General features: G+C 35.6%; 1 protein-coding gene across 1 annotated transcript in view; it reads right to left on the bottom strand.

Annotated features, from left to right (window-relative positions):
* Positions 1-1,838: 1,838 nt before the first annotated feature.
* The window catches only part of LOC129004964 (uncharacterized), a 71,327-nt gene continuing 45,557 nt past the window's right edge, over positions 1,839-27,608 (bottom strand). Inside the window, exons 2-3 of the mRNA XM_054433696.1 lie at positions 7,023-7,121; positions 1,839-4,986 (exon numbers count right to left, since the gene is read on the bottom strand). Of these exons, the coding sequence (XP_054289671.1) occupies positions 2,856-4,986; positions 7,023-7,108 (2,217 nt within the window). The 5' untranslated portion in view covers positions 7,109-7,121 and the 3' untranslated portion in view covers positions 1,839-2,855. The remainder of the gene's footprint in view (positions 4,987-7,022; positions 7,122-27,608) is intronic.

The following is a 27,608-nucleotide window of genomic DNA, read 5'->3' as shown; positions in this document are numbered from 1 at the left end:
TTTAATTTGTCAGTTGTATATGAAAGAGTCTTAAGCCCCCTTTGAAGTTATGAAACTGATTGGCCAACACTTGGCTGTTATTGATTATTGGAGTGGGATAATTGTTAATAATAATAATAATTATTAACGATTTTTGTCAAATGTAAGCTGATCTCTATAACAAAGGTTAAAGCTTAAACGTATCTAAAATTTTTAAGTTTTTTCTTAAAATGAACCACATGTATTTTACAATTGGAACACTATTGGTTCATTAATGATAAGACACTAATGAATACTTTGAAGATGATTATATATATATATATATATATAATATATTGTTGAAAATGCCTGCCTTTATTATTTATTTGTAATAGTCATACTTCAGATGACGTGAATGTTGTTTTTACTATCAGCTGTCTGTTTTGTTGTCCAATAGACTATCAACAACAAGTGGGTCTACCGAATAAAGCGCAATCCTGATGGAAGTGTTGACAAATATCGAGCGAGATTGGTCATCAAAGGATGTGCCCAAAGACCTGGTATTGATTATGCTGAAACCTTCAGCCCGGTTGCTCGTCTGGAGGTCGTTCGATCAATATTGTCCATCGCAGCCGTTGAGAATATGGTTCTACGGCAGTTTGACGTCTCAACTGCGTTCTTGTACGGAGACGTTGAAGAAGAGATTTTTATGAAGCAGCCTGAAGGATATTCAGATGGGACAAATCATGTTTGTTGTCTCAAACGCAGCTTATACGGCCTGAAACAGGCACCTCGATGCTGGAATAAACGGTTTGACAATTTCATGAAAGGCTTAGGATTTCGACAGAGCCGTGAAGATCCCTGCGTCTACATTTGTCCTACCCCTGCTGGAAAAATCATCGTTGCACTCTATGTTGATGACGGATTAGTCGCAGCGACTAGTCAGACTGAAATGGACTTATTTATTGGGCAACTTCGTTCACAATTTGAAATTGTTGCTAAAGAAGTGTCATACTTTCTCGGACTCGAAATTTCTCAAAGTGATGGTGATATATTGGTCTGCCAATCAGCGTATATCAAGAAGATCGTTTCTCGATTCAACATGGAAGGATGCAAGCCAGTACTTACTCCCATAGAGAAGCTCACTGCTCAAACACCAGGGAAAGCCTCCGATTTTTCATACCGATCGGCAGTTGGAGCCCTACTTTATGTTGCTCGTGGTACTCGTTTTGACATTGCATTTAGTGTAAGTGTTCTATCACGTCACTTAGAAAATCCTACACAAGATGATGTCACAAGATCAAAGCGTGTTATACGCTATTTGACCGGCACTGTGGACCAGAAGCTAGTGTACCAATCCAAACCTAAAACACGTCTACTGGAGTGCTATAGTGACGCGGACTTTGCTGGTTGTCCAACTACAATGCGTTCAACAAGTGGAGTTATTATTAAATACGCGGGTGCAGCTATAACTTGGCTTAGTCGTCGTCAGGAGTTAGTTGCGGACTCAACTTGTGAAGCTGAAATCATTGCAGCTAATCTTGGTTCAAAAGAAACAATCTGGATTGCTCGTTTGTTCAAAGAACTTATAGGATTGTCTGCTGTTCCTATCCTGAAAGTTGACAACGAATCAGCAAGAAAACTCTGTGAAAACCCCGAGTTTCACTTTCGTACAAAACATATTCAGCGGAAGTACCTGTTCATTCGAGACAGGATAAATATAGGAATGCTGACTGTAAAGCACATCGGTTCGGAATATCAACTAGCAGATATACTAACGAACTCGACCAAGACTTCAAGTTCTGCGAGAAAATCTCGGACTCTCGGCATGACTATGCAAATAAGGGAAAGTGTTGAAAATGCCTGCCTTTATTATTTATTTGTAATAGTCATACTTAAGATGACGTGAATGTTGTTTTTACTATCAGCTGTCTGTTTTGTTGTCCAATATTGTTCCTTTGTCATGAAAACATTAATGAGAAATACATTTGATTATTTTATAGTTTAAATTCGTTTTTTGTCGTAGTTTTGCTTAGATTATCCCTAAACACCCCCACTTGGGAGAATAATTCAAGATATATAATATATAATATCATGTAAGTATTCATTAGTGTCTTGTACCTTACCCATCGGAACAAGTTGGAATAGCACAAGCCCCAATTGTGTTTGTCTCTACATCAAAATACGGTAACAAAATTATGAAAAGGTAGCTAAGGAGAAAATCACTTAGGGATTTTATCAAATCTGTATTGCCAAAAAATAACAAATTAAAAGTTGAAAACATTTAATTATTTACATGTGTTACACTTTTGATACATTTCAACTATGTACATTGCTAAAACTAAAAGATATTTAAATAACTAAATGTAAAATATACAATTTTATAGTTTAGATGTATATAGAACAAATTTGAAGAAAAAAACAAAAAGCAAAAGCAAGTAGTCATTGAATTGAATTGATTTACAAATAGGTAGTTGGAATTACTAACAATGTATTAGGGGTTGCTACTTATCTAATAACTTTGTTGACAATTGCTTTCAATAATGTAAGTGTTGCAAGGGTCTGTAAAAAATTACAAAGCAGTTTAATAACTAATTTCTATATAAAAAAAAAAAAAACTCTTAAATTTGTACTTCAACTTAAAAATATAATAATATCTTACCTGGTTCTTCTTTTCAAGAGCCTAATTATATAGCTTCCTAAAAGTCATGTATCATAACTTATCACATAATACATTTATTTTACATATACTCTTCATTCGTACTTAAATCTAACTAAATGGTCATGGTGAGAAGATATGTACAAAATACACTAATACAAGCTTTACACATATTTTCACAAAAACTCACAAGACTAATAAAGCTACTTTAGATACAAGCTACGGATGAAAACTTTGGTTAGTAGAGAGTGTCTGTGGTTCCTGGATCGGACATATGTGACTTCCTCGTACTGTCTGTGGAGGCACCTGACCAGGAGAAGGAGGGAGGTCGGAGAGGTCTTCCATCGGCCTTCCTCAGGGCTAGACCTCGGATCACCTTGTCTGTGCAGGTGAACGCCAGGAAGATGAACAGTCCTTGTAATGTGTTGAGAGCCACAAAGGCATACCAGAGTCCTTCGTTGTCCAAAGTACCTGCTATTAGACCAACAACCCAAGTCAATCCCATCACCAACGCTAGTCGAATGTACAATCGGAAGTCTCTTTGTGTTCCAGCACTGGCCGTGAATCTTGTAGTAGACGTAGTTGAGTAAATCATGTGGGCAGAACTTGCAAAAAATATCACGTTCAATACCATGATGACTCCCAGAGGAACAGCAAAGTAGAGCAGTAACGCTCTACGCTGGCCGAACCAACAAGCATTGATTGCAAAGTCTGGACGGTACTCGGAGGGAATTGAACCTTCTGGGGCATACTCAACAAGAAGAGAAGATAAAACTATTATTCCCGGTGCTATCCAACTCCAAAGTGAGTAAATTGTGAACTTCCTCCATTGTTTTCCAGCAGAAACTCTCAATTCAGCTGTTGCCAATCTTAATGTTCTCCAAACGTCAAAGGACATTGTCAACATCCAGGTGAAGGATGCCAGGAAGCTGTAATATGTCAATACTGCGACCACTTGACAAGAGGTTGTTCTGATCTTCAATAGTTGTCCGGCCATGAAGGATGTATATGCCACAAGAAGAGAAACGCACAGTGACGCTAGATTCTTCCCAGATAGATTTCTTAGTTCAGGAACCAACAAAAAGGCTGTGAGATGTAAAATAAGGAATATTATAGATACACCTAGCCCAGCAAACGTTATGTAACCCATATATTCTCCGAACTTATCTGCGAGTTGTACTCCAAGAGCGTCAACACAAAGTTCTAAAGTCCCGTCATCACGAATCGTGTATTTACCTCGCTTGAAAGTCTGATCGTAAGCTGGAACAAACACTGAACCGTTGTTACTTTCAAAATCTTCGGGGTTGAGTATAAACTTGGCACACTGTGGATCTTCACTGCTTTCTGTGACATGATGGTATTCCGTACTATAGCTTGTGTGGTTAGTTCTGTTATGATATAAAACCTCTTCCATCATTTCTTGTTGTTCCTCTAGTGGTATTACTAGCTCTTCATAAACAGAGATATCTTGAATAACGTCCCTGCACTTTCTGAAAAATGGGTCATACAACTGACTTTTGGTGCAAGGCTGAACTTTACCAACAGTTTTACCACCAGACAAATCAAACAAAACAGCAAATGCAACAGGACTAAAGTCTTTGTTGAAAAAAGTCCTAAATACTATCTTGCTGCATGCAAGGTACTGAAGGGGTACATTGTTACACATGGCGCAGTGAGGATTTCTGTACGCATAGTTTCCATGGTACACCATAGAAGTGTACGCCTCACATCTATTCCTCACATCGTTGTTTGTCCAGTTAACCGCACAAGACTTAATAGCGTCAGCTTGGCATCTCCTGACTAAATGAGAAGATGTCTCAGGAATGACGGGATCTATCGTGCAAGGATGGAACTTGTCTTTCATGGTGATTCCCCAAGTAGGTGGGTTCCTGGTGTGATTGTAAGTCAACATGTTGGTAAAGTTCTCCCTCGTCAGGTTGTGTTGGATGTTCAATGTAGGACACTCTATCCTAGGTGTCCACAGTTCAAGCTGCGTATCTCCGTGACACAATGCGCAATAGGAATTGCGGTAGGTGACACTTGTGTTGTGACTAGTAGCTGGAAGTCCCGCGATGGGGTCTTGTCTATTGTTGCTGCCAGTCTCACACATCGCCCTGACTCTCGGGTTGCCCCACGCTGGAGGACAGGTCGTCATCATGTAGATGCCTCCAAACTGTCGCAGGTCCACACATGTGAAGGACGCAATTCCTCGCCTCTGCTCTGCGATGTTGTAAAACGGAGAGTCCAAGCAACAGTCTCCGTATCTGCGACAGAGTTCATCGCAAAAGCAGTTTCTATCTCTCCAATCCAAGTCATCACCAAATCTTGACTTCTTGCCGAGTTCGCAAGTGGATTTTCCATCGCAAGTTCTGAAATTTGAGAATAATTTATTAATTTTTACCATTAGTTATTTCCCCAAGAAAAATTAACTATAATTTTTTTAGAAGATATCAATACTAGGCAAGTTACAAAACAACTAAGTTATAAAATACTATTTTAGTGAGTGTACGTAGAATTACAATATATCCAAACAACGAACAGGGAAGAGGATTATAATATATTGTCCAATATAAATATTATTGGCGACAGTGTACACAATATTTGGAGTCTAGCCATTACTACCTGAGCTTTGGAATTCGAAGAGAACACGGAAGAGACTTAAGTGGTTTTTTACATCTGCTGTATAAAATAGTTACGCAACTATCATTCATTTTAGAAACAAAACTAAACTTGACAAAATAAGTTTGATAAAATTTGTTTCTTTTAATGTAGGTAAGAGGTTTAAATTTTTCTTGGACAACCTAGTACAGAGTATAAGTTGCGCTGATGCATGATTAAACGTACTGTAACTATACAATTTAATTCACTTACAATTTAAAGATCACTTAAAACTAAAACCCACCTTATATTTGAAACAATATAGTTCCAAAAGAATCTAACAACTAACTTAAATTACTTGATATTGATGTCACACAAGATAAACATTTTACCCTGATAATTCTTTAGAGTTTGTCAAACCTAATGGTGTGTTAGTGTAACTTGTAAGTTGTAACTAATTATGTAAATGTTACAGAAATCGATAAACAAAAAATGTTTATACCTTTTGTTAATCAAACATAGGACTTATATTAAATAAAACCCCAGAGAAGTAAGGTACAGAGAAAACACTCATTGGTAGGCCTACACTTAAGTGGTGTCTAGCACTATTGTTGGTGTCCAGGGTAAATTCAACACTGCCCCCTCGCCTTTGTATACCACAAGGCTCACGTTGTAGAAAGCCCCTGTGCCCTGTGTGATATGAATTTCTGCACAGTGCTCACTGTTCATGCTCTTTCTTACTCATCACAGGTATATTTCCGCCACAACAAACTAAAGCTGAAGCGCACTCGTCCCATAAGTGAGTTTCCTCTGTACCATAACTTCTCTGAAATCAGGTAGCCCTCAGTGTGAAAATTTAAGTAAATACTGAAGTAGACATTACATCCCATCCATATGGACCAACTGTCGCCAATTAATTATTGAAAAATAACATAGTTAAGTGAGCCAGTCACAGAATTGTCTAGTGTCTAACATTCAATTTTCTACTTTTTTTGTTGCTAACATGGTTGAGGGGTTGATGGGGTTTTAAAATGACAGTTGCTATGGTTTACAATAAAGCCGTACCACTACTTAGGCTTAGTGGAAAAGTTTGTGTATTCAACAAAAATCTGTAAAATCCATGTTTATAGCCCCTATGTTGTTAGACATAATGTAAGACTAGACTAAATTACTTAGGTAATTCTTGTCACAGCTCAACAAAGTATGTCAGTTTAGTAGAACATGTTTCGGTGTAAAAACACCATCGTCAGCTTGAGGTACTCGTAAAGTTGATCAGTTGTTAACTTCGTCAGGGATAAACACAATATACAGTATGCACAAACTAAAATAAATATAAAACACATTTTAATGTTTACAATTTTTTTTATTGTAATTTGTGCATACTGTCATTGTATTGTGTTTATCATTGTTTACTAAGGGTTATCAATCTTTTATTGTTTTGATTGTAAAAAATAAATAACTTATATAAGATTTATATTTATATATATTATATTATATTTAAATTTGTATAAATATTATAAATATAAATATTTAAATATTATTAATATAAATATTTAAATATTATAAATATAAATATTTAAATATTATAAATATAAATATTTAAATTTATATTATATTATATATTTATATATAAGATTTTTGCTTATATTTAAACCTCAACTAACATTTATATTGGAAAATCCAAAAAAGATTACTCATTAGTTAAAATTTTGACAACAGATTTTAGAGCAGAACTTCTTCCCAGTCAAGAATAGAGATTCAGCCTTAGGCTAGAGCTCTAAAGGATAATTTCTACCATTCTACTTACTTGTTGGCAAGCTCTAGATCCTGATGGCTCAGTTCTAAAGGCAGAACCGAGGAAATCCCGAGGCAGATCACCACCAAACGCAACATCACGACACCATCTCTGCAACAAAGAGAAACCTTTAGTGTGTTACAGCTATTTGATGAAGTCTAAAAAGGATGTGAACCAAACTTTAATCATATCAACACAACATTGGCCATTGGTTTTTTATCAATATGACAATGATAATGTTGCTTGAATATTATGTTTATTAGGCTGTCTCTTTCACATTTCCTTCATTACTGTAATCTGCTATTTCAATGTATTTCAATGCCATACAGACAACGGCGAATTTAGAACAGTCACAAGGGGGGGGGGGCAAAGGGGGGGGTCTAGGGGTATTGGGGGTACCCCTCAGAAAATATTTTTGTAAACTAAGTCTCCAAAATAGCAGTTTTGAGTTTTATACCATTTCTTTGTCCTAAGTTAGTGTGACAAATTATTTTACGCACTGTGCAGGTCTGAGGTGTCAGACTCCTTCCTCGTTGTTGTCCACATTATCAGTAAGACAAAGGTCAGGTGGCTGGTTACTTTGGTTTATTAGCACAATATTGAAAATAGAGTGTGAATGGAACTGCAGTTTTTTGTTAAGGATATGTCCACTGGTGGTGTTGTTGTGGTATAATTTGTAAATTTCAAATCCCGCTTGGTGAAATCATTGTAGACACTGTAGACTAGTAGACCTGTAACTATTTAGGACCTTTGAGGGTCAAATAAGAACCACGAGAATGAGAAATCATCTCGCTATTTGACAGCCTTTCAAAGTACCGGTACTGTAGTTAGTAAGTAATGAAGTATCCAAGAAATGTTTTTAATGCATCAGAGAACACTATGTCACATAAGTAAACAAACGTTCTTATGATACTTTAAGATATCTAAATGCTTTTAAATGAAGTCAAGAGAGAACTGATGGCACTATTAGGTACTATTTGCAAATTGAGTTTAAGTGTTATATGTGAAAGGAGATACAGCGGGATTAGTATTTTGGTAAAAAATATAATGTAGGTACAGTACTATGTTTGAAGCTCCTTGCCCCTGGCACAGAAAACATACTTCTATTCTGTTTTCTGTGCTCTTGGTAAAAGGGCAGTTAATGTTGAAAATGAAAAAGTTCTCCCTTGGTATAACTTCAGTAGTCACTTAACGTTGGTAATTGTATATTAGACGGCATAGTAATGTCAAAGGCCATTTAAATCCCTCAGCGGGTTCTACTATGACGTAGTAATGAATCACAAAATTATTTCGAGGCAGGTAGCTAGTGAGCTAGTCATCCATACTGATGTTTTAGAAAATTTATCTTCAAATTTGTACCCATAACTAATCTTGATTGGATCCCTTTCACCAAAGGTGTATGAATCACCCGGAAAAGACTGTTTCATAAATCATTTTCAATTACTATAACTAGTCTGGTAACTGTCATGGCTGCTTTCTTACAGCAGTCACAGTATAATGATATGATACCCCTAGCTATCAGCTGATCAGTAATTTTGCTGTAACTGGTTTACATCAGCTGATCATTATCCGGGTAGAAATGTTCTGTTTCTCAAATGTTCTTACATTCCCTTTTAGCGAATTTCCCTATAGGGAAGTAGCTATTTACCGATGGTGACATGGTAAGACCTAGACCCAGGACCGATTTACTTTTTCATTTTGATGTCCCCAGAGGCCAAAAAGACCATTCCTTCAAATTTTTATATATGTATATATATATATAAATATATGTGTGTGTCTGTAAACACGATAACCTGAGTAATTTTTTTATATTTTAATGAAATTTGGTTTAAAGGTGTAAAGGTAAAAAGGTTTAAAGGCGGGATAAACTTGAATTAGTTCGCAAACCAGCATGATCGGACCATGGGAACGGGGTTTTACGTGGGCTTTTATGGGGTAAAAAATGGTTTTTCTAATTTTTTACCCTCAAAACACAACATTTCCTAATCTTATATACTAAAAAACTTGCAAAACGTATGACCGCTAGCCTGAACATACTACTGGACTGAATTACACACGGTTGGTACCAAATGAAAGATATTTTCCTGTAGATTTGCAGAATCCTTTTATAAATTAAAATAGGCTCAAAAATAAGCACGAAAAATGAATTTAAAATATTAAAAAAATTATCATGTGCCTTATAGATTACTATGTTGGTGACAAAATCTATATATTAATACGCAAGCAGGTTTCTTTTCACAGTCATAACTCGATAACGGCTGGACGGATTTTAACGTTTGAGGTGTCAAATTAAAGGTATTTTCATGTAGATGTTCAAATACGTCTCAGAATATTAAGAAAGGGCAGCATTTAAGTACAGTTAAGGGCTAAAGTTTGGGAACGGCGGCGCTATCTGTTGACAATAGTTTAAACCAACAAACTCAATTCCCTTTGTTTACAGCTAAACATATGGACATATGGTAGCCTGAAATAGTTTTAGCAAATTCCCCACATAGGGAATATGCTATTACCGTAGTACTCATGGTAAGACCTGGACCCGGGACCGATTTACTTGTTCGTTTTGAGGTCCCTAGAGGCCAAAAACACCATCCGTTCAAATTCATATATATATATTTATATATGTGTCCGTTAGCGCGATAACTCGAGCAAAAATCATCCCATTTTGATGAAATTTGGTACAAACGTGTAAACCTACGTTTATTCTAAAAAGTTCTCGAAACCAGCATGATCAGAACATGGGAACGGGGGTTTATGGGGGGTTTTATGGGGTAAAAATTGGTTTTTCCCATTTTTGACCCTAAAAACTTATAATTTTGCAATTTCTTTCCAAACCATTTTGTAGAGCTTTAAAAAACAAATAATTTAGTATTGAAGCGTTATTATGCGCCTAATGGTTACAGAGAAAATTCTAAAAATCTATAAATTTAAAATTCCTATGTTATTCTTATGGAGAAATTTATTGCATTTATTTCATACTAAACTATAACATTTTATAAAAAATAAACTACTTTTTACCCTCTCTGTTGCAGCAAACCTAAGTACTCGTTAAACTAATGTTATTTAAATAGGGAAATAATGTGATGTTTTTAACGAGACATTTTAGTGTAAATCCAATCGGGCAAATGGAAATTCGCTTAGTCTGCAGGTTTGCTGCGGCGGGGGTATTTAAGTTTAACCACAGACTGCAGGACTTATTACTTCCAGAGCAAAGCCGGAATTTTATATTTTTATTTAAACATCTGTTAACTAAGTCTGGTTCATAAATAAAGAGTTTCCTTGCAAGACCTGACAACAAATTGTTTGTAAATGTTAAATTTATTTATCTTACATCGTACTGAATTATCATGTAGTTTTGTTTACAGTTCGGTGTGATTAAGTGAATGTTTGAAAGTGATTATTCACAGTGCAGTTACCCTTTACATTACCATGTTATCATGTAATTTACAATGTGTATAAAATTCCTTTTAGTGTTTTCTGTTGATTGGTTAACTTTCGCATTTTATCTAAATTTCAAATTAAATGCCACAAGAAAGACGAAGAACTGTGAGTGGCTGGAGGGAACGCAAAAGTGACCGCTTGCATCAACCTCCCAATTTGACGGATACAGAGTGGCAGTACCACCGTGGTGATTCATCCAACCTCGGACAAATTAACATGTAGGCCTTAGTCACTAACAAGACTACAAGATCACGACACTCATCCTACACTCATCCTTCACTCATATTTGGGTTAAAATATGCACATAGTGGCGTCCCCATCTTAAATAATTGATAATTGATAATTGATAATTGATAATTGATAACGTTAAATATTTACATTGTGGTGGCTTACATTTTAAGCAAGAAAAGACTGGCCGAGACAGTTCAATTTTTACTCTTTGTTGCCATAAATGAAAGGTTCGGTTACCTCATTTGCGGAATTCACCATACTTTTAGGAACTTATTGGAAACTTCCAATCTGAAACAGGGCTGTGAGGCTTGGATCCAGAAATTATCTGGATAAAATTTGGCAATTCAATTCCGCCTTTGCCGTGGTCAGCTCTGAAGCTAATTTTGACAAGAGGGTCACACAGGGGATCTACAATTTCAAGATCCATGACACGTTTGACCACTGAGTAGGTAATCTAATTCCTCAAGAAGGTCATGATCCTGAATACGCACAGATCTATAAGTACGACGTTGGCACTAGAACCCAACAGCGCATGTAAAACAATTCAAACAAAAAATGAAACGAAAAAATATGCAGGAGTAGGGTGACAATGCCAACCCATTTGCCCAATCTTTTAAAGCTGTGGCAGAAATTTGTAGGGACGAGAGCTCCGAGGAGTCAAGTTAGATTCTTATGTGCATAGTAAGAGACAAAATAAGTGACTTCCCTTGCTACCTGTATAGACGTCGCAGCTATTTTAAATCTGAAAAGCTGAAAACAGAGCACCACCTGTCCAAATAAATCTTTGTTTTTTTTTATTTTCAAAAACGAATAGTGTCAAACGTGAATCCGTTCTAGATACGTCATTAAATCCACTCTTTTTTTCTAAACCAGAGACTTTAGTTGGGACACCTAATTTAAACACGCCTAAAACAGAACATATCGTAGAAATAATTTTACAATGCTATAGGCCTAGTATGTTTCGTACTGGTTGGTGTCAAGAGAGGGATTTAGCTTGCTACATTAGGTCTGAAAAGCTCACTTTACAGCACAGCTTTACAGTGTGTGGTTGACATCTACGTTCTCATAGAGGACACCCGCCCACAGTACATAAGAGATAACCAAAGCGGTATGAGAACGGATCTATATTTAAATATTTTACCATAGATTACTTTTATAATTTTTTACAACATAATATTTTTCACATTTATTTACTTTAGAGCCACTCTATGATTGAGGTTTGGCTGTTTATGTTTTTTGTTCCATTTTATTACACGTTGCAATTTTGTTCGCTTTCGAGCAACCAGGCTATCTAGTAACAACAAAATATAAACAAAAGATCCAAACAAATTCCAATCCCATGTTTTATTTACATGTTGGATTTTAGAGAAGTCTGTACCGTACATTATATATTTTTGGTTGAGTTTTCAACCACTTAGACGATTCCTATTTTACTATATTAACTATTTTACAGAGTCGTTCAAAGAAGGAATCGTCTGTGGCATTTAGATTAATGTATATGTAATACCAAAATGATATAGGAAGGGAGAGAAAAAGGTCCATGATGTAGGAAGTGGTGAAGGAAGTAGTAAAGGCGAGCTGTCCGGAGTGTGGGAACCGTCTGTGGCAGTTAGATTAATGTATCTAAAATACTTAAATGCTATGGGAAGGGAGGGAAACAGGTCCAGGACATAGGAAGTGGTGTAGGAAGTAGTAAAGGCGAGCAGTGCTTAAAGTGGGGACCGTTTGTGGCAGTTAGATTAACGTATCTGCAATACACTAAACATTTATTCTCTCGTAACTCTCTTGTGAAATGCCACTGGCGTAGAAAAAAAAAACTTAAATAATATGGGAAGGGAGGGAAACAGGGCCACAACGTTGGTAGTGGTGTAGGAAGTAGTTAAGAAGAGCAGTGGGGAGTGAGGGAACCGTTTGTGACGATTAGATTAACGTATCTGCAATAATGGGAAGGGAACCAGGTCCATGACGTTGGAAGTGGTGAAGGAAGTACGAGAAAAGCGAGCATTGCGGAGAGTGGGGACCGTTTGTGGCAGTTAGATTAACGTATCTGCAATACTTAAATGCTATGGGAAGGGAGGGAAATAGGTCCACGATGTAGGAAGTGGTGATGGAAGTACTAAATGCGAGCAGTGGGGAAAGTGAAAACTGTTTGTGGCAGTTGAATTAATGTATCTACAATACTGAGACTGGAGACTGTCAGAGTAAACTAATGATTTCCCCCGAGCAAAGCTTGGTCCCCAGGTATTTTAGTAGAATACAATGCCGTAAATTTGAGCTCAAAATAACAGATTGGTAAACAATGGTAGATTCAAGAAATATTTGAACGTTTGCCATTTTGACTCGGTTGTCCGTTTGAGTTTGGGTTTACGGCAATATATTTTACTAAATAAAACCTTTAATTTGATACCAAACTCGAGCTATGCTGATGCTATTCAAGGAAACGCATGTACAGTATTAACATTTTTCTAATTGAAATTAAATCTTATAATATTAAAAAAACGTTTGTAAAACTTATGACAGCTAGCCTCTGATCATACTACTAGACCGAATTACACGCGGGTTGTACCAAAAGAATAGGTTATCGGTCCTATATGTGCAGGTTTTATTTGTATTTTGAGAATATTTATATTAATTAGCTAAAAATGTAAATTAAACTTTTCTTACGGAGATTTACATGGGACTAATTCTATATATTAATAAACAAGCATGTTTATTGAAAACCTCTTTTCTCAGCTCTTGTGCATCACAGGGAAAATCTACGCAAACTGTTAGAAAAATATTTACCTATATATGTGCAGAATTTCTTTATAAGTACAAATAGGCTCAAAAAAGAGCACGAAAAATTTATTTTAAACTAGCAGTTACCCGGCGCACGTTGCTGCGCTTAACAACTATTATTCTAAATGGTAACTTGTTCTTTACGATAAATAATAAATGTGTATACCAAAAATAAAAATAGAATATTTTACTTAATTGCCAGTGGATGAACAATGTTTTTAGTTTTTTCATTAGGTTTATAAATATATAAGTTTTTAGGCGTACCTACCAATGCGTGAGCACGCAACATACAGCTTGTCCATGTGAAAAACATGCATTTTCCAAATTTAAACCGATGATAGTCAGGGATTGCCCTAGTGCCTTATAAAGGTGGATTGCGAAAGGAAGACACAAAGGAAATTGACTTGCATAAATTCAGAGCGGACCAGTATTCTTGGGATTAAGACTATTTTTCTCCTTTAAACTTGCCACTGATAATTTTTGCATCAATCAATTTTGGTGTCCTTTTTTTAATCGCCAGTCTGGTAACGTTGCACCGCTTCGGTGGATTTAAGTTTTGCATTAGTATAATTGGAGTCCCTTCTTTTAATGACAGTAATGTGGTGTGGGTTAGTGACCAATTGAGAGGCTTTGAATATCCAAGATAGCACACACGATTATTATTCGCTTAATAATTTATGTTAGATTGTGTGGGTATAGAACAAAAGATAAAAATATTAAGGCATTGCCATCCCTTTTATTGCTCTCTGTGGAAACATGTGGCACTATTTCAAATCATGACTAATACAGAATGTTGTGATTATTCAAACCTACAAAACAGTTGGTGAAAGCATATACAAATATAATAAATAAAGACTGTCAAAGGAAGGTTCCGGCACCCACCGCTAGGTTTGCCTTGTAGTTACGGCGCACACCGCTGCAGGTGGGGAGCGCAAGAGCCATATGCGACCAGCAGACGCTGCAGCGGTGTGCGCCGTAACTACACGGCAAACCTAGCGGTGGACGCCAGAACTTATGCTAACCGCAGCACAGCTGACGGTCTATATTTATTCTATTTTTCTATGGTGAAAGTAAACATCTGCTTTTAAATTATATTTATTTGTAAGCATTGTAGTTCAAGAAGTCTGACATTGGCCCACTTAAAACCCTCTGGGGCGGAGCCCTTTTGACGGATCTGCACCAAACTCAAACTTCACACAAACCATCCTTGAATAATGCTTAACTAGGGTACATGTTGCTCGAATTAAAGCAATTGCAAAGTATTACAGAAGTTATCTCAAAACGAATAAGTCATATTTACAATGAGTTTAAAAGAGTCAACTCAAAGATTACTGGTGAGTAACTCATGGAGATACTCACGATGTGTATAAAAGTAATCAACTGTAAATATTTTATCATATTTCATAACCTGGTATTGCTTTTTTAATGTTTTCTTATAGCTGCATAAGGTTGTCCAGAGGATACGTGAAGATCCATGTTTATGTTCGTTATTGATAAATCTATGCATGGTACCACCCATGTCGCCAGCAGTAAGTTTACAAATTTCAGTCATTCTTTAATAAAGACAAACGCTTTTTCGTCGCCTTAAGGACTTCCTGTTGTCTATCACAATTTTATTTGTTCAATTGGCGTATTTTTGTTTAGTTGCAATAACGTTAATTATATTTACCTGAGAAAATGCAGAGTTAAAAACCTGATGTTTTTCAGTTTGTTTTTGTTTCCCTTAGCTATCTACATATGAATAATAATTATATGCCTTCAATAAAAATGTTAGTAAGGGTTTCTTGGATATTTTCATGGGCTATTATTCTAAAATCGCTTGACTTTTATGGAAACATAGATTGATGTCATTGACGTACCAGAGGCCAACTTAGAGGGCTTTCCTCTGCAATGATCACAAAGTTAAGTCCATGTTTCCTACTAAAAATTGTAGCACTTCGGCTAACATCATTGTTCATCGTTTGTAGGAATCTGAATCTTGTAGGTGTTCTTCATTATACAGGCCAATAACAATAGTAAATTCTTTAAAAAATATTATCTCTATTTCTTCTACTCGTTGGCGTTCTATGACTTTTTGTGTTTCATGGGTTCTTTCAATGATTTAATTTTTAAAGATTTAGTTTTTGTAGGACGCATTTCTTTGAATTGCAGCTTAAATATTAACAGCAATTAAATTATATAGCTAATCAAAATGTAAACAATTATGTTCTTCATAAGGATAACATGGGAACTTTCAAAGCCACTGGGGTAGAGCCCAAGGGACTTTTTCAAATATTTAAGGCCAGTTTGCAAATCTACGCGACACGCTCTTTCCAATGAGACGTCAATGGATAAAATCGGTTAAGAAATGGCGGAGGAGTTCAACCGACAAAGTTTCATGTAGCGTATTAATTATATAGATAATGCCGGAAAGTTTTATTACATCTGTTGAGCGGTTTCGGAGTCCATAAGGTACATACATATATACATACATACATAGTTCCTCTTTTATAGATATAGATTTTTTAAATTCTACATGGGCCTTATGTGTTGCCATGTTGGTGACAAAATCACAACAAAACATAAATAGAAAATCAAAACAAATTACAGAAATTCCAATCACATGTTTTATTTACAGCGTGGGGTGAAAATAGAGAAGTTTGCGAAATGCATACTTTTGGTCAAGTTTTCGACCACGTGCTCTAGTTTCTCTTTAAACCTTTTTAAAGAGCTTAAAAAATAATAATTTATTACGGTACCTACATCAAAGTGTTTTCGTACGGTTATTGGTAACGGAGAAAATTTAAAAAAATTGTAAATTTAAAATTCCCATGTTATTCTTATGGAGAATATTGTAAAATGTTGTAGTTTGCTTGTTTATGGATATATTTTGATCAACTTGGCAAATTTATTTATTTTATACTAAGCTATTAATATTTTACTAAAAACACACTTTTTTTAGTTTCCTTGTAGCAGCGAACCTAGGTACTCGTCAAACCTAATGTTATTTAAATAGATTTAATTTAAAATCAATTCAGATTAATGGAAATTCGCTTAGTCAGCAAGTTTGCTGCTGCGAGCCTCTATCTTTTGATGTCGCATCTGTATGAGAGTATATTATGTCTTTTTATGGACAATAGTTTGACAATTTAGATTAAAGAGTCACTCTTCGTCAGAGACGGGGTTTTTAATGTCATCAGCACTCGCAATATTTATTGCTCTTGATCACATACAGTAGGTAAAAACTCAATAATGCTCAAATTTGTTCCTAATTACAGTTAAGGTTTTGTCTGAACTATGCGAAGAAAACTCCTTCTTGGTTGACAAACACAGGACATTTAAGATGATCAACAATGAAAATATTATCAATGTCGACCTTATATAAAATATCTTAAACAATTAACCGTACAACATCAACACAGTACAATAACATGGTTCGAAAAATTTAAATACCGGTATGTCTCTTGGGAAAGTAGAAAGTCGCGTGTGTTATGGAAACTGAGCTTCTCCTATCAAAGCTCGCCCCTCAGCAGTAGCCCCCGGGTATACTGTACAGATGCATAAGTGGCAGTCCTGCGTGTGCAACTGGTTAGTGGATGTTTTATCTGTCAAATCACAATTAGCGGTGGCGAAAGTAGTTCCGGGCGGCGACCTTCGTGAGCGGCGCAACAACGCAACGGAACGACGCGACGCAAGCAACAACATGAGCAGCAACACGCAAGCGAGGTCCGAGGATGTGGAACCTCTGTTTCCGTTCTGGAAGTGGCAAGTTTTCACGGCGTGGTCGTCATTCCGATAGAGAAAGCATCAACATCGTTGTTTGAGGAGAATTCGTTTTTGAGGGGGAGAGGTTTTAATGCACTGATCATGGCATTGTTGTTACACGTAGTATGTGCGCAGTAATAATTTGGAGATTTTAATCCAACTAGGCCTACCGTCTTTTTATCAGTGCGACAGTTCTTCGACAAATTAAAACAGATATGCCACTAAACAAATAATAAACTAGCCTAATTTGAATATAAACCCTATGAACTATAATTTAAGCTGAACATAGCATAGCAGCACCTATCTTACCTACTACAGTGCTTTATCCACCATATAATTTCTTAGAGCTGGAACATAGCGACATATACGACTTTACCAAAATATGTAGCAATATTTACGGACTGTACTTCACTACTCCAAACGAATTCTTCTTGAAACCGAATATATGACATCAAGTAAATAAACCATAAACTCCAACTCGATTATAAATCTACTCTGGACATTGAATGGTTGTGATAGACCCACTATTGTTTCACCCTAGTCATTAGAGTTCAAGATTTATTCAAATATACTCGTAAGGTCAGCACAAGTAACGATATCGACAACAATTTACTCTATAGGAAATAACTCCCGCGTAAACGTTTTACCCGCCAATTTCCAACCTAACCTGTTATCAGTGCGACTCCCTACATGGCAGGATGCCGCTAGGCCGTGACTCCCGCCAAATGCACTGATTGTGTTATCAAAGTGTGGATCAACCTTGAGGCGCTATTCACCAAGCCATCCTCATTATACATTGTTTATGATGAGACGTCCAGCGCCTCGACTGTACTGGAGTGAAAGGCGCGTTTTTCTCTAATTGGAGGTCTTTGGAGAAGGCCTTTAGAGGTCTTTGCCTCGTGCCCAATTGATCAAGTGCGGCATCATCATGCTTAATGACAGGTTATGTTGCAATTTCGACGACTTCATTGACGGTCTTAAGAGATGGGTGGGAAGGCTATGCCGAGTAGTTTAATGTTTTTGCGATAGTGAGAGGTGTTAAGATGATAACAGAGTTGCCGTTTAGGTATAGTAAGATAAAAATATTCTAGAAAACGACTGAGTTCGTTTTTTAAAAATAATAACAATAACGGTAGGCCTATACAATAAAGAATTTACACAATGTACCTACAAGCGCAATGTTAAGCTACAAAGGGGTTAAAAGTAAATTCACGTTAAACAGATCGCCATGTAGTCCATACTTAAACATCTTAATAATGCGGATTACAAGTATGTTAAGTTCGTTTACATATTTTTTAGATTGTGTCCTAATATACAAGGTGTAACATTGCCCTTAGTGTCGTTAACAGCACGATATGAGATGATCTATCTTTGATGGAGAACCTTGCGGAAACCACAGACCACCAAATGTAATAGTAATAGTCAGCTCACGACGTCATTTAGAGGTCCTTCAGACAGCCGACCCGGCGCTTATGAACGTCTATGACCTACATTTTGTAAATTGAGAACTCATCCCCAGTGAAATTATTTGGAGTTGATTATGCCTGATTTTTATAATTAATCACTTTACTAAAAGTATGAAGTTAGGTCAGGTCAACCTATACAGTACTCTTAAAAAATATTTTATCCTGAACAGCAACTGGTAATTTATGGAATTTGAAGTTGGGAATTTGTTTTTTTATATTTACAGATTTAGATAGATTAACTACTGGAGTTTATAGGTTGTTAAATTTTCCATTATTAATTACGCAATCAATTTAACACGTTTTTACCTATATGAAATCCGTGTTAAGCCAGTTGTCTAACTAAATAGGGGACTTCAATATTTACTTTAGTGATTGATAGTTAACAACAATACAGGTAGATAACAAACGTATACTGTACATTAGAATATAATCATGAATTCTACTTAAACCACTGAAATGTAGGCCTACCAACCTTAAACAGTAAGCTATTTATTTACATGTACATCCGTATAGTGATCGCTTTAAAATAGACGACGTAATCGAGAAGGCAATGACGAGGCAGGCGTATCGTGGCGGGAACGTCACATTGTTGTGTTTCCTTGAGAACAGCTGACTGCTGACATCTCCCGCCATCCCGCGCGGAGTCACATAACCTCATTGTTGTCTATCGGACAAAACTGAGGAGCCGTCCGGCGCTTGCGTAAGACATAAATATTGTAAATAATATTCTCCTACGCCCTTTTTGCAGGATCCTTGCTGACTTTATCACGACGTATAAAGCCGTTTGTGTTTATTGTTTATCATAACCAACAAATCTAGCGGTAAAAACGCAAGTAATGTTAAAGGAACTATATTCTATTATATTACACGTATTATTGCGGATTTAGAGCTAAATCTATCTAGCCGTTCTATGTGTGGTTATAAAGCTACTTAACGTTCTAGTTGTGTTTAACAGTTGAGGGTTTATCGTCAACTGTTTTGCCGAGTTACTAATTTAGTAGTAAGTAGTCATAATTCATCTCTCCCATACCTTCTAAAATGCATGTCAATATCTACTAGGTTCCAGGTTTTATTTTTCTAAATGTTATGTTGCTCAGTGTAACCTCTGCAGCTTCATTTCCCTGGCAACATTGATTAGCTGACGGGGTTCTTGTTGAGCACATGCGAGTAATTTATAAACAGCCGACCCGGAAGAATAAGTGGTAAATTAACCAAACAAGGAACTCATTCGATAGTTCCACTCTACTTGGCAGAAGCGGGCAATAATTGGACACTTGATTGAGGAGAATGAATAGTAACGCGTTAATTTGTCGCGCGTCCACACTTCCCAGACAATTTGTTAAAACACAATCGAGACTTTATACTGAACTATCGAATTGGACATTTCTCATTCCGAAAATTTGGAAATAATGCTATCAAAGTAAACGAACATATTTAGTAAATTTTAGAAAATTTAAGTATTTACAGTTCTTTGAGATTTGTACATAAAAATATAAATATTCAAGAATATTTTATATATGAGGCTCGATTGGTCTGCTTATTTTAGAGGAAAGAAAAAACACATTCGGGTTTTTTTAGTTGAGATTTCTGTTTCTTTACTTCATCAAACTTGTCATTATTCATTTGCAACGTCTTACGTGTGACATTATTGATCGTTCTAACGAGTTAGTGTATGTTTAAAAATTTTAAATTTTATTTGCTATTCTTTTCTTTTAAGAAACAGGGGAACACGGCCATCATAATTCCTTATGAAAATATAGAAATACTCTTATTTTAAAATCCATCTTTTCACAATACTGGAGCAGCAAGTTCGTTTCCTGAACAAGTTCCGTGTTTTAATCGAGGCGAACGCGGAGAAAGTGAATAAATAAGATGTAAATGTCTCAACCGTAGAGCGCGGTGTGACTAGCGTTTTAGCGTTCACTCAAATGTTTGGAATATTGAGAACAATTCAAGATATTTTGTTGTTGTCACTTTAGATTTGTAGGCTTACTGTTTTTAGTCATAAAGTATAAGCTTGTAAATAATCATCGGGTGATAAGTTTTGTAGTTCATTTTATTAAAAGACAGTCAAAAAATCTTTCGCACATTTAGAAATGCTTAAAGTATTCTACGGACCTGTTATGAACTCCTTTTAGGAATCGCAAGTTATAAATTGCAAAAACACAGGTTAGCGTGGTACTAAAACTCGTTCTATTTATTTTCATCGAGAAATAATTCACACCACTTGATTAAGATGGACCTAATCATAATCATAATTGAGCAAGATCTTTTACCAAATAATTTATTACAACATTAGAAAATGTTTTTTGATCTATTAAGCCGAAGTAAACATAACTAAAAACAAATAAAAGTACATACTCAAATGGAATATTGTACTACAGTATTATATAACTATTATTTACGCATCAACACATCATATAAAGCGTTTTCTTGCCAACTAACAATGTTCAGTAGAAATGCGACTTCGTAAAGATAGTCTTGTAAAATGTGTTTAAGTGTAGGTCTATGGGAGAATTGAAATCAAAGCATGTAAGAAAATTCATATTTAATGCGAATCCGATTAATTCACTTCAATGTCATCCAAATCATTGGTCTGACACGAATCCTAAAACAATCGAACCTACTCACTTTGTTGTTGGCATTCGGAGTCTGCAATGATTATATTATCTGTTTACGCATTTCGTGAACCCCTAAACCAAAATCGCTTCTACCCCACATTTAGCTATCTAATGGCAATTGCTACTGAGTCATTACTACGAACAGTTGCCGAGGAAAATGTCATCATAGTTACGAAACCATTTTGAATTGAAATGATTTGAAGCACGGTATAACTAACTACATCCTGTGACTGTCGTACTGTTTGTGGTTTTATGACTCAGTCACGGGCAAAAAATATGAGTTTATAATTAACAATTGTTGATAGAATTATAAATAAATGTTCCTGTTTATGTAAGACCAGACATGAGAAAGGGCGGTAGTCAACGTTTCATCTCTGTAGCAAAACAAAACTGTTATCTTTTGGGACTTGTTTTCACAAGTTAAACTTTATTAGACATTACAAGATATCGTTATTAATTATGATACATTGTGATTGTTGTATCCTACTCTTTGATATCCATTCAAGGAACACTGGGTTTGACGTTTGTTGATAACACGACTATAGAGTTACAAAAATATGAGGGTGATTGATCACACCAAACAAATCATCCAGTTTGACGAAACAGGTATTAGGGGATATTGATTCAACCTTACGTTCCTTATAGACGTTTTTAAATGTAAAAATGCTAAATTGCTATATTTAAACATAAATAGGTAATAACGCTCTTAAATATAATTTTAGAAGCTAACTGAGTAGTTAAGCAATATGGATTTCATCTACTGCAACAGCCAGATCTGATAATTCTGATAATAGACGGAATTATAGATTTCAAAATTTCTTCAAACAAACATCCACAGTGTTTAACCTCCGGCGGTTCGTGTGGTGAAGCAACTGTTCTCGCAACGTATGTGAAGGATATCCGCTGTCTGAGTCGAGAGGCTATTAACATAAACTTATTCACTTACTCACAACAGTTGCGTGGCACCTCATTTGCAACATTTAATAACGCTGGTGGCTTATATGGTGAGAATCACGTAAAAACCGATATGTAAAATGAATAATTTTAATATTCTAAACCTATTAAAAACAAAGTAACTATGTGTTTTATTGACCCTGTACGATTTTGGAGTAAGGGTTGGTAGTAGGGGGCCTAATATTATTAAGCTGCTTTTGATATCTTTAGTTGATGATATATCGTATCTGTAGCATATCTATTGACTTGGATAAACTGTGCGACTTGAGAGCTATTAGGTTAAACGTGTACATTAGTATTATTTCCACTATTATGGAAATATATGAACTTCTTTTTATTATTAATAACAACTTCTAATTTCTCCTCATTACAATATTCTTTATTTTGTTATTACAATTCTTTAAATTTCACCTGATTTGGTGGATTTCCCATAGCTGTTACCGTAGGTCTCATGATTAGACCTAGACCCAGGACCGATTTACTTTTTCGTTTTGTGGTCCCCAGAGCCCCAAAACACCCTCCAATCTAATTCATATAGATATGTCTGTTAGCACGATCACTTTGGACGGGTATTGAAAATATGTAAACTTGTAAAATATCAGTAAGAATATGCACCTGTAAAAGAACATATTTTCACTATCATACTAACGCCAATATATACTCAATGACCTATGAAGTTAACCTCTAAAACTTTGCTGAATTCTAAAAGGAACACATGAATGGCCCGATTCCTGGCTAATCCTTTTTGGATGGGTCCCTAATTATACTGTATACCACTTGTACAGAGCGATTTTGTGTATGAGTATTTTATTATTTATTTGTACAGTATTTCATTATTACATTTTCCATTTCTTTCAGCTTTTAGAATTATAAAAATTGTTTACAAAGAAAAATACCACTTTATCAATTGTATACAGCTGGATTATTAATTAATTAACTGGATGATATTATTCTAACTCGCAATCACTCTCTCACTCTATTCTCCTCATCTCTCTTCAGTGTAGCAATGTGGCAATACCTTCCATGTTGCGATATTCACTTGATTGTGCATCTTCCATTGTGCTCCTTGCACCTCTGTTGCATTGTTCTAACGCGAGCAGCGTTTGTAAACAAACAACAGACAATGAGCTGAGCACACTAACGCGATGTTGTAGGGGGCTTTGAAGGACAAATCATAACGTACATGACCTACATACCTGTGGAAAAAATCGTCGTGTTGTTCTTTTTGGTGATACTTGAATTGATTAATGATATATAAAGGCTACAGAATGTTTATGTCAAACGTGTCCCTTAAAGGGTTTTCATCACTACGGATGACAGATCCACTTCCAGCTTAAAATGCATTTATGACTAACTTTGTCCACATTTATAGAGTGGCGTTTTCTGTTTACAATTATTTCTTGTTATTTAAGCAACCTTAAGTAAAAACACACTTCAACCACGTTAAACAACATATTTGTAAACATTGTTATTTGCGGCATATATGATATAGACATGCACTGTGGATGCCATACTCCCTAATGTAGATTAACGTCCGCACTAGTGAGTACTACGACTATCCGCAGTACTATCCTGATAATTAGACCAATTCGTTAATACCAAGGCAAAAATGGGGTTCCGATTCCACTATAAACTGTAGGTCCCTTAGTTGCCATTAGCTGTATGGGCTATTAATTAACAGCTGTGTCTAAGGAATATATCGGCTTTAGTCACTAACAACACTACAAGATCGCGCCACTTATCCTACACTCATCTCCATTCATACTTGGCTTAAAATTCCTAATTTGTAAGGTTTCAATGAAAAGTATTAAAAAGTATTAAAGATTTAGATTAAATCCAATCTTAAATAAACAAAATTTGACCATCCTTATAAATCAGCTGTAGAAAACTTTGAGACGTTTTTCTGCTCGATATACTGTGGTATTTAGAATGAGTAATGATTGCTTAACACAGTAACCATTTCTTGTTATTTTTTTTTCTTGAAAACCACCATAACCAAAATCAAACTTATCTCTTTGTAAGCTTTTGCTTGTTGTAATTCACCTTGAAAGGAGGTTCCACGGAACCGAAACTAGTTGCCAGAAAGCAACAAAGGATAACTATATGCAGGTACTGTATTGTAAACCATTTTAAGTGTTGTAATTTAATGTAACACGCAGCCAAAATGTAACAATGTACAATCAAATAAGAGATAAACATGTAATAACCATAAAATTCAAATTACAAAATATTTTTACCGGATAAAAAACCACCATCAAAACTTGTTTCTGAATTTAACATTGGATAGCAAGTCCTTATCTATATCCAAAATCAAATCATTGGTTTTATTTAGTAAATGATCAATGCTAAACTAACTTGGATTTTCATTCCCATATCGTTACAATTCTTCTTAGTATTTTACCTTTAAAAATCAATAGAGACCCCTCTGACCCACCTCTGAAAATAATATTCTCAATAATTATTCACTGAAAGGTTTGCATGCTCAGTGTACTCGACGGTGTGGCTTCAGCTTGATGCGACTAGTAATCTTTAATTGAATCAAGCAAGTCAGGGAAAAAACTATTATATATTACATGAAACGAGATTTAGATTTTTTCCAAGATATGATGATAGGTTTCACTTATCTACTTGTTTTCCAAGGCCCCGTTTAATATTCCGCGATGTTTTGCGGGAGAATGGAGGAAGCTTGCTTTCAAGGTAACTTTGGACTTGGGGGCAAAGGGTGGGACAGCCAGGGAGGTGGGTGGTGCTGTCTACGTGAGATGATCAACAATAAGATAAGTGTAGTGTACAAGTGTGGAGTGGATAATCAGGTGGTACACGTGGTACACACACATAATTGTCATATAAGGAAATTGTAAAAAAGTATAATACAGTATACCATTTATTATTACTCTAACACATGGATAGAAAATCAATCAAAATACTTCAGTTCTTCCAAGTAGCTGAGTTTTTTTTTTCAATGTCGAATTCAAAACTATTTTGACCAAAAATAAATCAGATTTATTATTTGACTGCCTTTGCTTGTTTTCTGGTGTAATATACAAACAACATTTAAATTTACATCAATGTCAAATATTTACAATTCTCTCCTCAATTTAAAATATGTCACGTTACTTTTATAGGAGGAATTCAAATTAAATTCCATGATGGCTTCCAAGCATTCTGCAGCATGAGTGTGTATAGTAATTTACGCTAAAAAGAATAAGTAATAGTCCAACCCGTTTCTGCTATAGCAAAACAATATTTTCTTAGACAAAACGTTTAGTATTAATTTGTGTCAACCTTTTAATTAGCATTATGCTTGTTGGTGCTTTTATACCAAATCTACAAGTAAAGTGTGAATATTTACAATATAGGAATTTTCGAAGACGTATTTTATTGTATTGGTTTAGTTTCATGCATAACACAAACCGTTATCAGGTGATATGCCTTTGTATATCATGTAATCCAATAATTGTCTCGGAACAGCGCAACAAACATCAAGTAGTTATCGGATACTGTGTGTCATGGTTGGTGGATCACATCTTTATAACATGCAACAATTGCCAATTAACATTGGGCCAAACAGGAGTTCTCGCATATTAAGTGTAATGAGTTTATGCATTTCTTCGTATTGAAGAACCATGAGGGTATTTCAATAATCCCGAAAGGAGAATTAAAAAAGAATTAGGCCCTTGAATTAAATGTCTATTCATAAAATAAGGTTGTACAAAAAATGTATTAGCTGTTTTAGCGTGTTAGCCTGTTATCCATGCTTTCATAGGATATTTTGCTCGCATTTACAATACCATTCCTCTGTTAAGCTACTTTCTGACAAAACATTTGGGGAAACGCTACAGCCACGTAGACTTGCAAAACCTAAACAAGGAAGGTGAAATTGGAGAATCGGGTCGTGATGAATTGACGAATTGCCGGCAAACCACCAACTGTCGATCAGTGAATCAGTAGACCGCCCAAGACCGCAAACTGTTGGAGCCTTGCGTTGCTAAAGACGGAAGACATTTCTGGAGTCTCTGTTGGCCAATTTATATTCTACTGAGAACTCTTCCGTTAGATCGCAGAGCAGACTAACCTGTACGCTGGATGAATGAAAATTTCTTCAATTAATCATTTGTTCAATATTCTTTATTAATCTATATATTTTCTTATTTAATACTTGTAAACCATATTATGGGTCATCTGTAGAAAACTTTTGAATATAGTTGAATGAACCAACCATAGATCATTTCGCTGCTATAATATTAGTTTTTCTCCCTTAGTTACCGCCATATGACAATTCAAACATAAACGGTCCTATGGTTTACAATGATCTGTGCTTACAATTTAGGTTAACAAGTTGACGTATTTGTCAGAAATCAGTCATTTACGCCAGCAAACTCTCCCGTGGCTCGATTCAGCCGTTTCTATTTTTTTTTTCAAAATTGGCCGCAACTTTAAGTTGGGAATGGGGTGTTTACCTAAGGACTAATATAAGGTTTGACCAACGGTTTGACTCATGCTGTAAAAGAGGTTACAGATAATTAAAATTAAAACATGTTACAGTCCCGATCGGTTTCAACTAGTCACAACAGTCACCATCATGCTCAATTGAAGACAATGAATCGAAATCGTGCCCTTAACTTAGCCTAAATACCTATGCCTATGCCTATGCCTTATGCCTCAATTGGTCACCGGGAGTTTCAGCATAGATTAAAGAGTCTACTCTTAAATCTATGATTTTAGGATAACAAAAACTTGGGTGACTCCAGAATTTATTGGACTTGTTTGCTTGTTAACTTGATTATTACATTGAACTTTTTCCAAACAAAATCCTCCCCGATCAGGTATTACATACAGTATTTTGAGAGTCCTTTTATTTTATAGTACCAGTACCTCCAACGTGTCACAAATTTCTTATGGAAAAATTAGGCTAGGGTTTATTCCATTTTAAATTGAGATGATTTTTATTTTCCATCTTAAACGATGTTGAATAGTTGTTATCAACTCTTAACTGTGGGGAAAGCTTACTTCGCTCTGTTGTAACTCTTAAGAGAGCAGACTAAAATATAAGATCGCTTTTCTTTAGTTGAAGTAAAATCTATTGAATTGAAGAAACGCACATTAGAAACAAATACATTACCTAAATCACATTAATGAGAGTATTGCCTTTATTTTTGGATGTTTACAAATGTATTTGAATCCTACTTCTTTGATCATTTTTGTCTTCTATTTCTCATTTATTTCTAACGGGTTTCCTGTTGATACCCGGTTTGTGTACTAATGCGTCATGTTCTAGGTCTCTACAATATTATGAAAACCTCCGGATCGGCCTCTAGATCACGAAAACAAAGTGAAAATTGTATTTTACCGATTTGTTATGGAAC

Source organism: Macrosteles quadrilineatus, unplaced genomic scaffold (assembly GCF_028750875.1).
Source record: "Macrosteles quadrilineatus isolate MER2022 unplaced genomic scaffold, UCM_ALF_1.0 Scaffold_1__1_contigs__length_201487025, whole genome shotgun sequence".
NCBI lineage: Eukaryota > Metazoa > Arthropoda > Insecta > Hemiptera > Cicadellidae > Macrosteles > Macrosteles quadrilineatus.
Note: the sequence above shows the minus strand (reverse complement) of the source record. Positions and strands in the feature narration are given on the sequence as shown.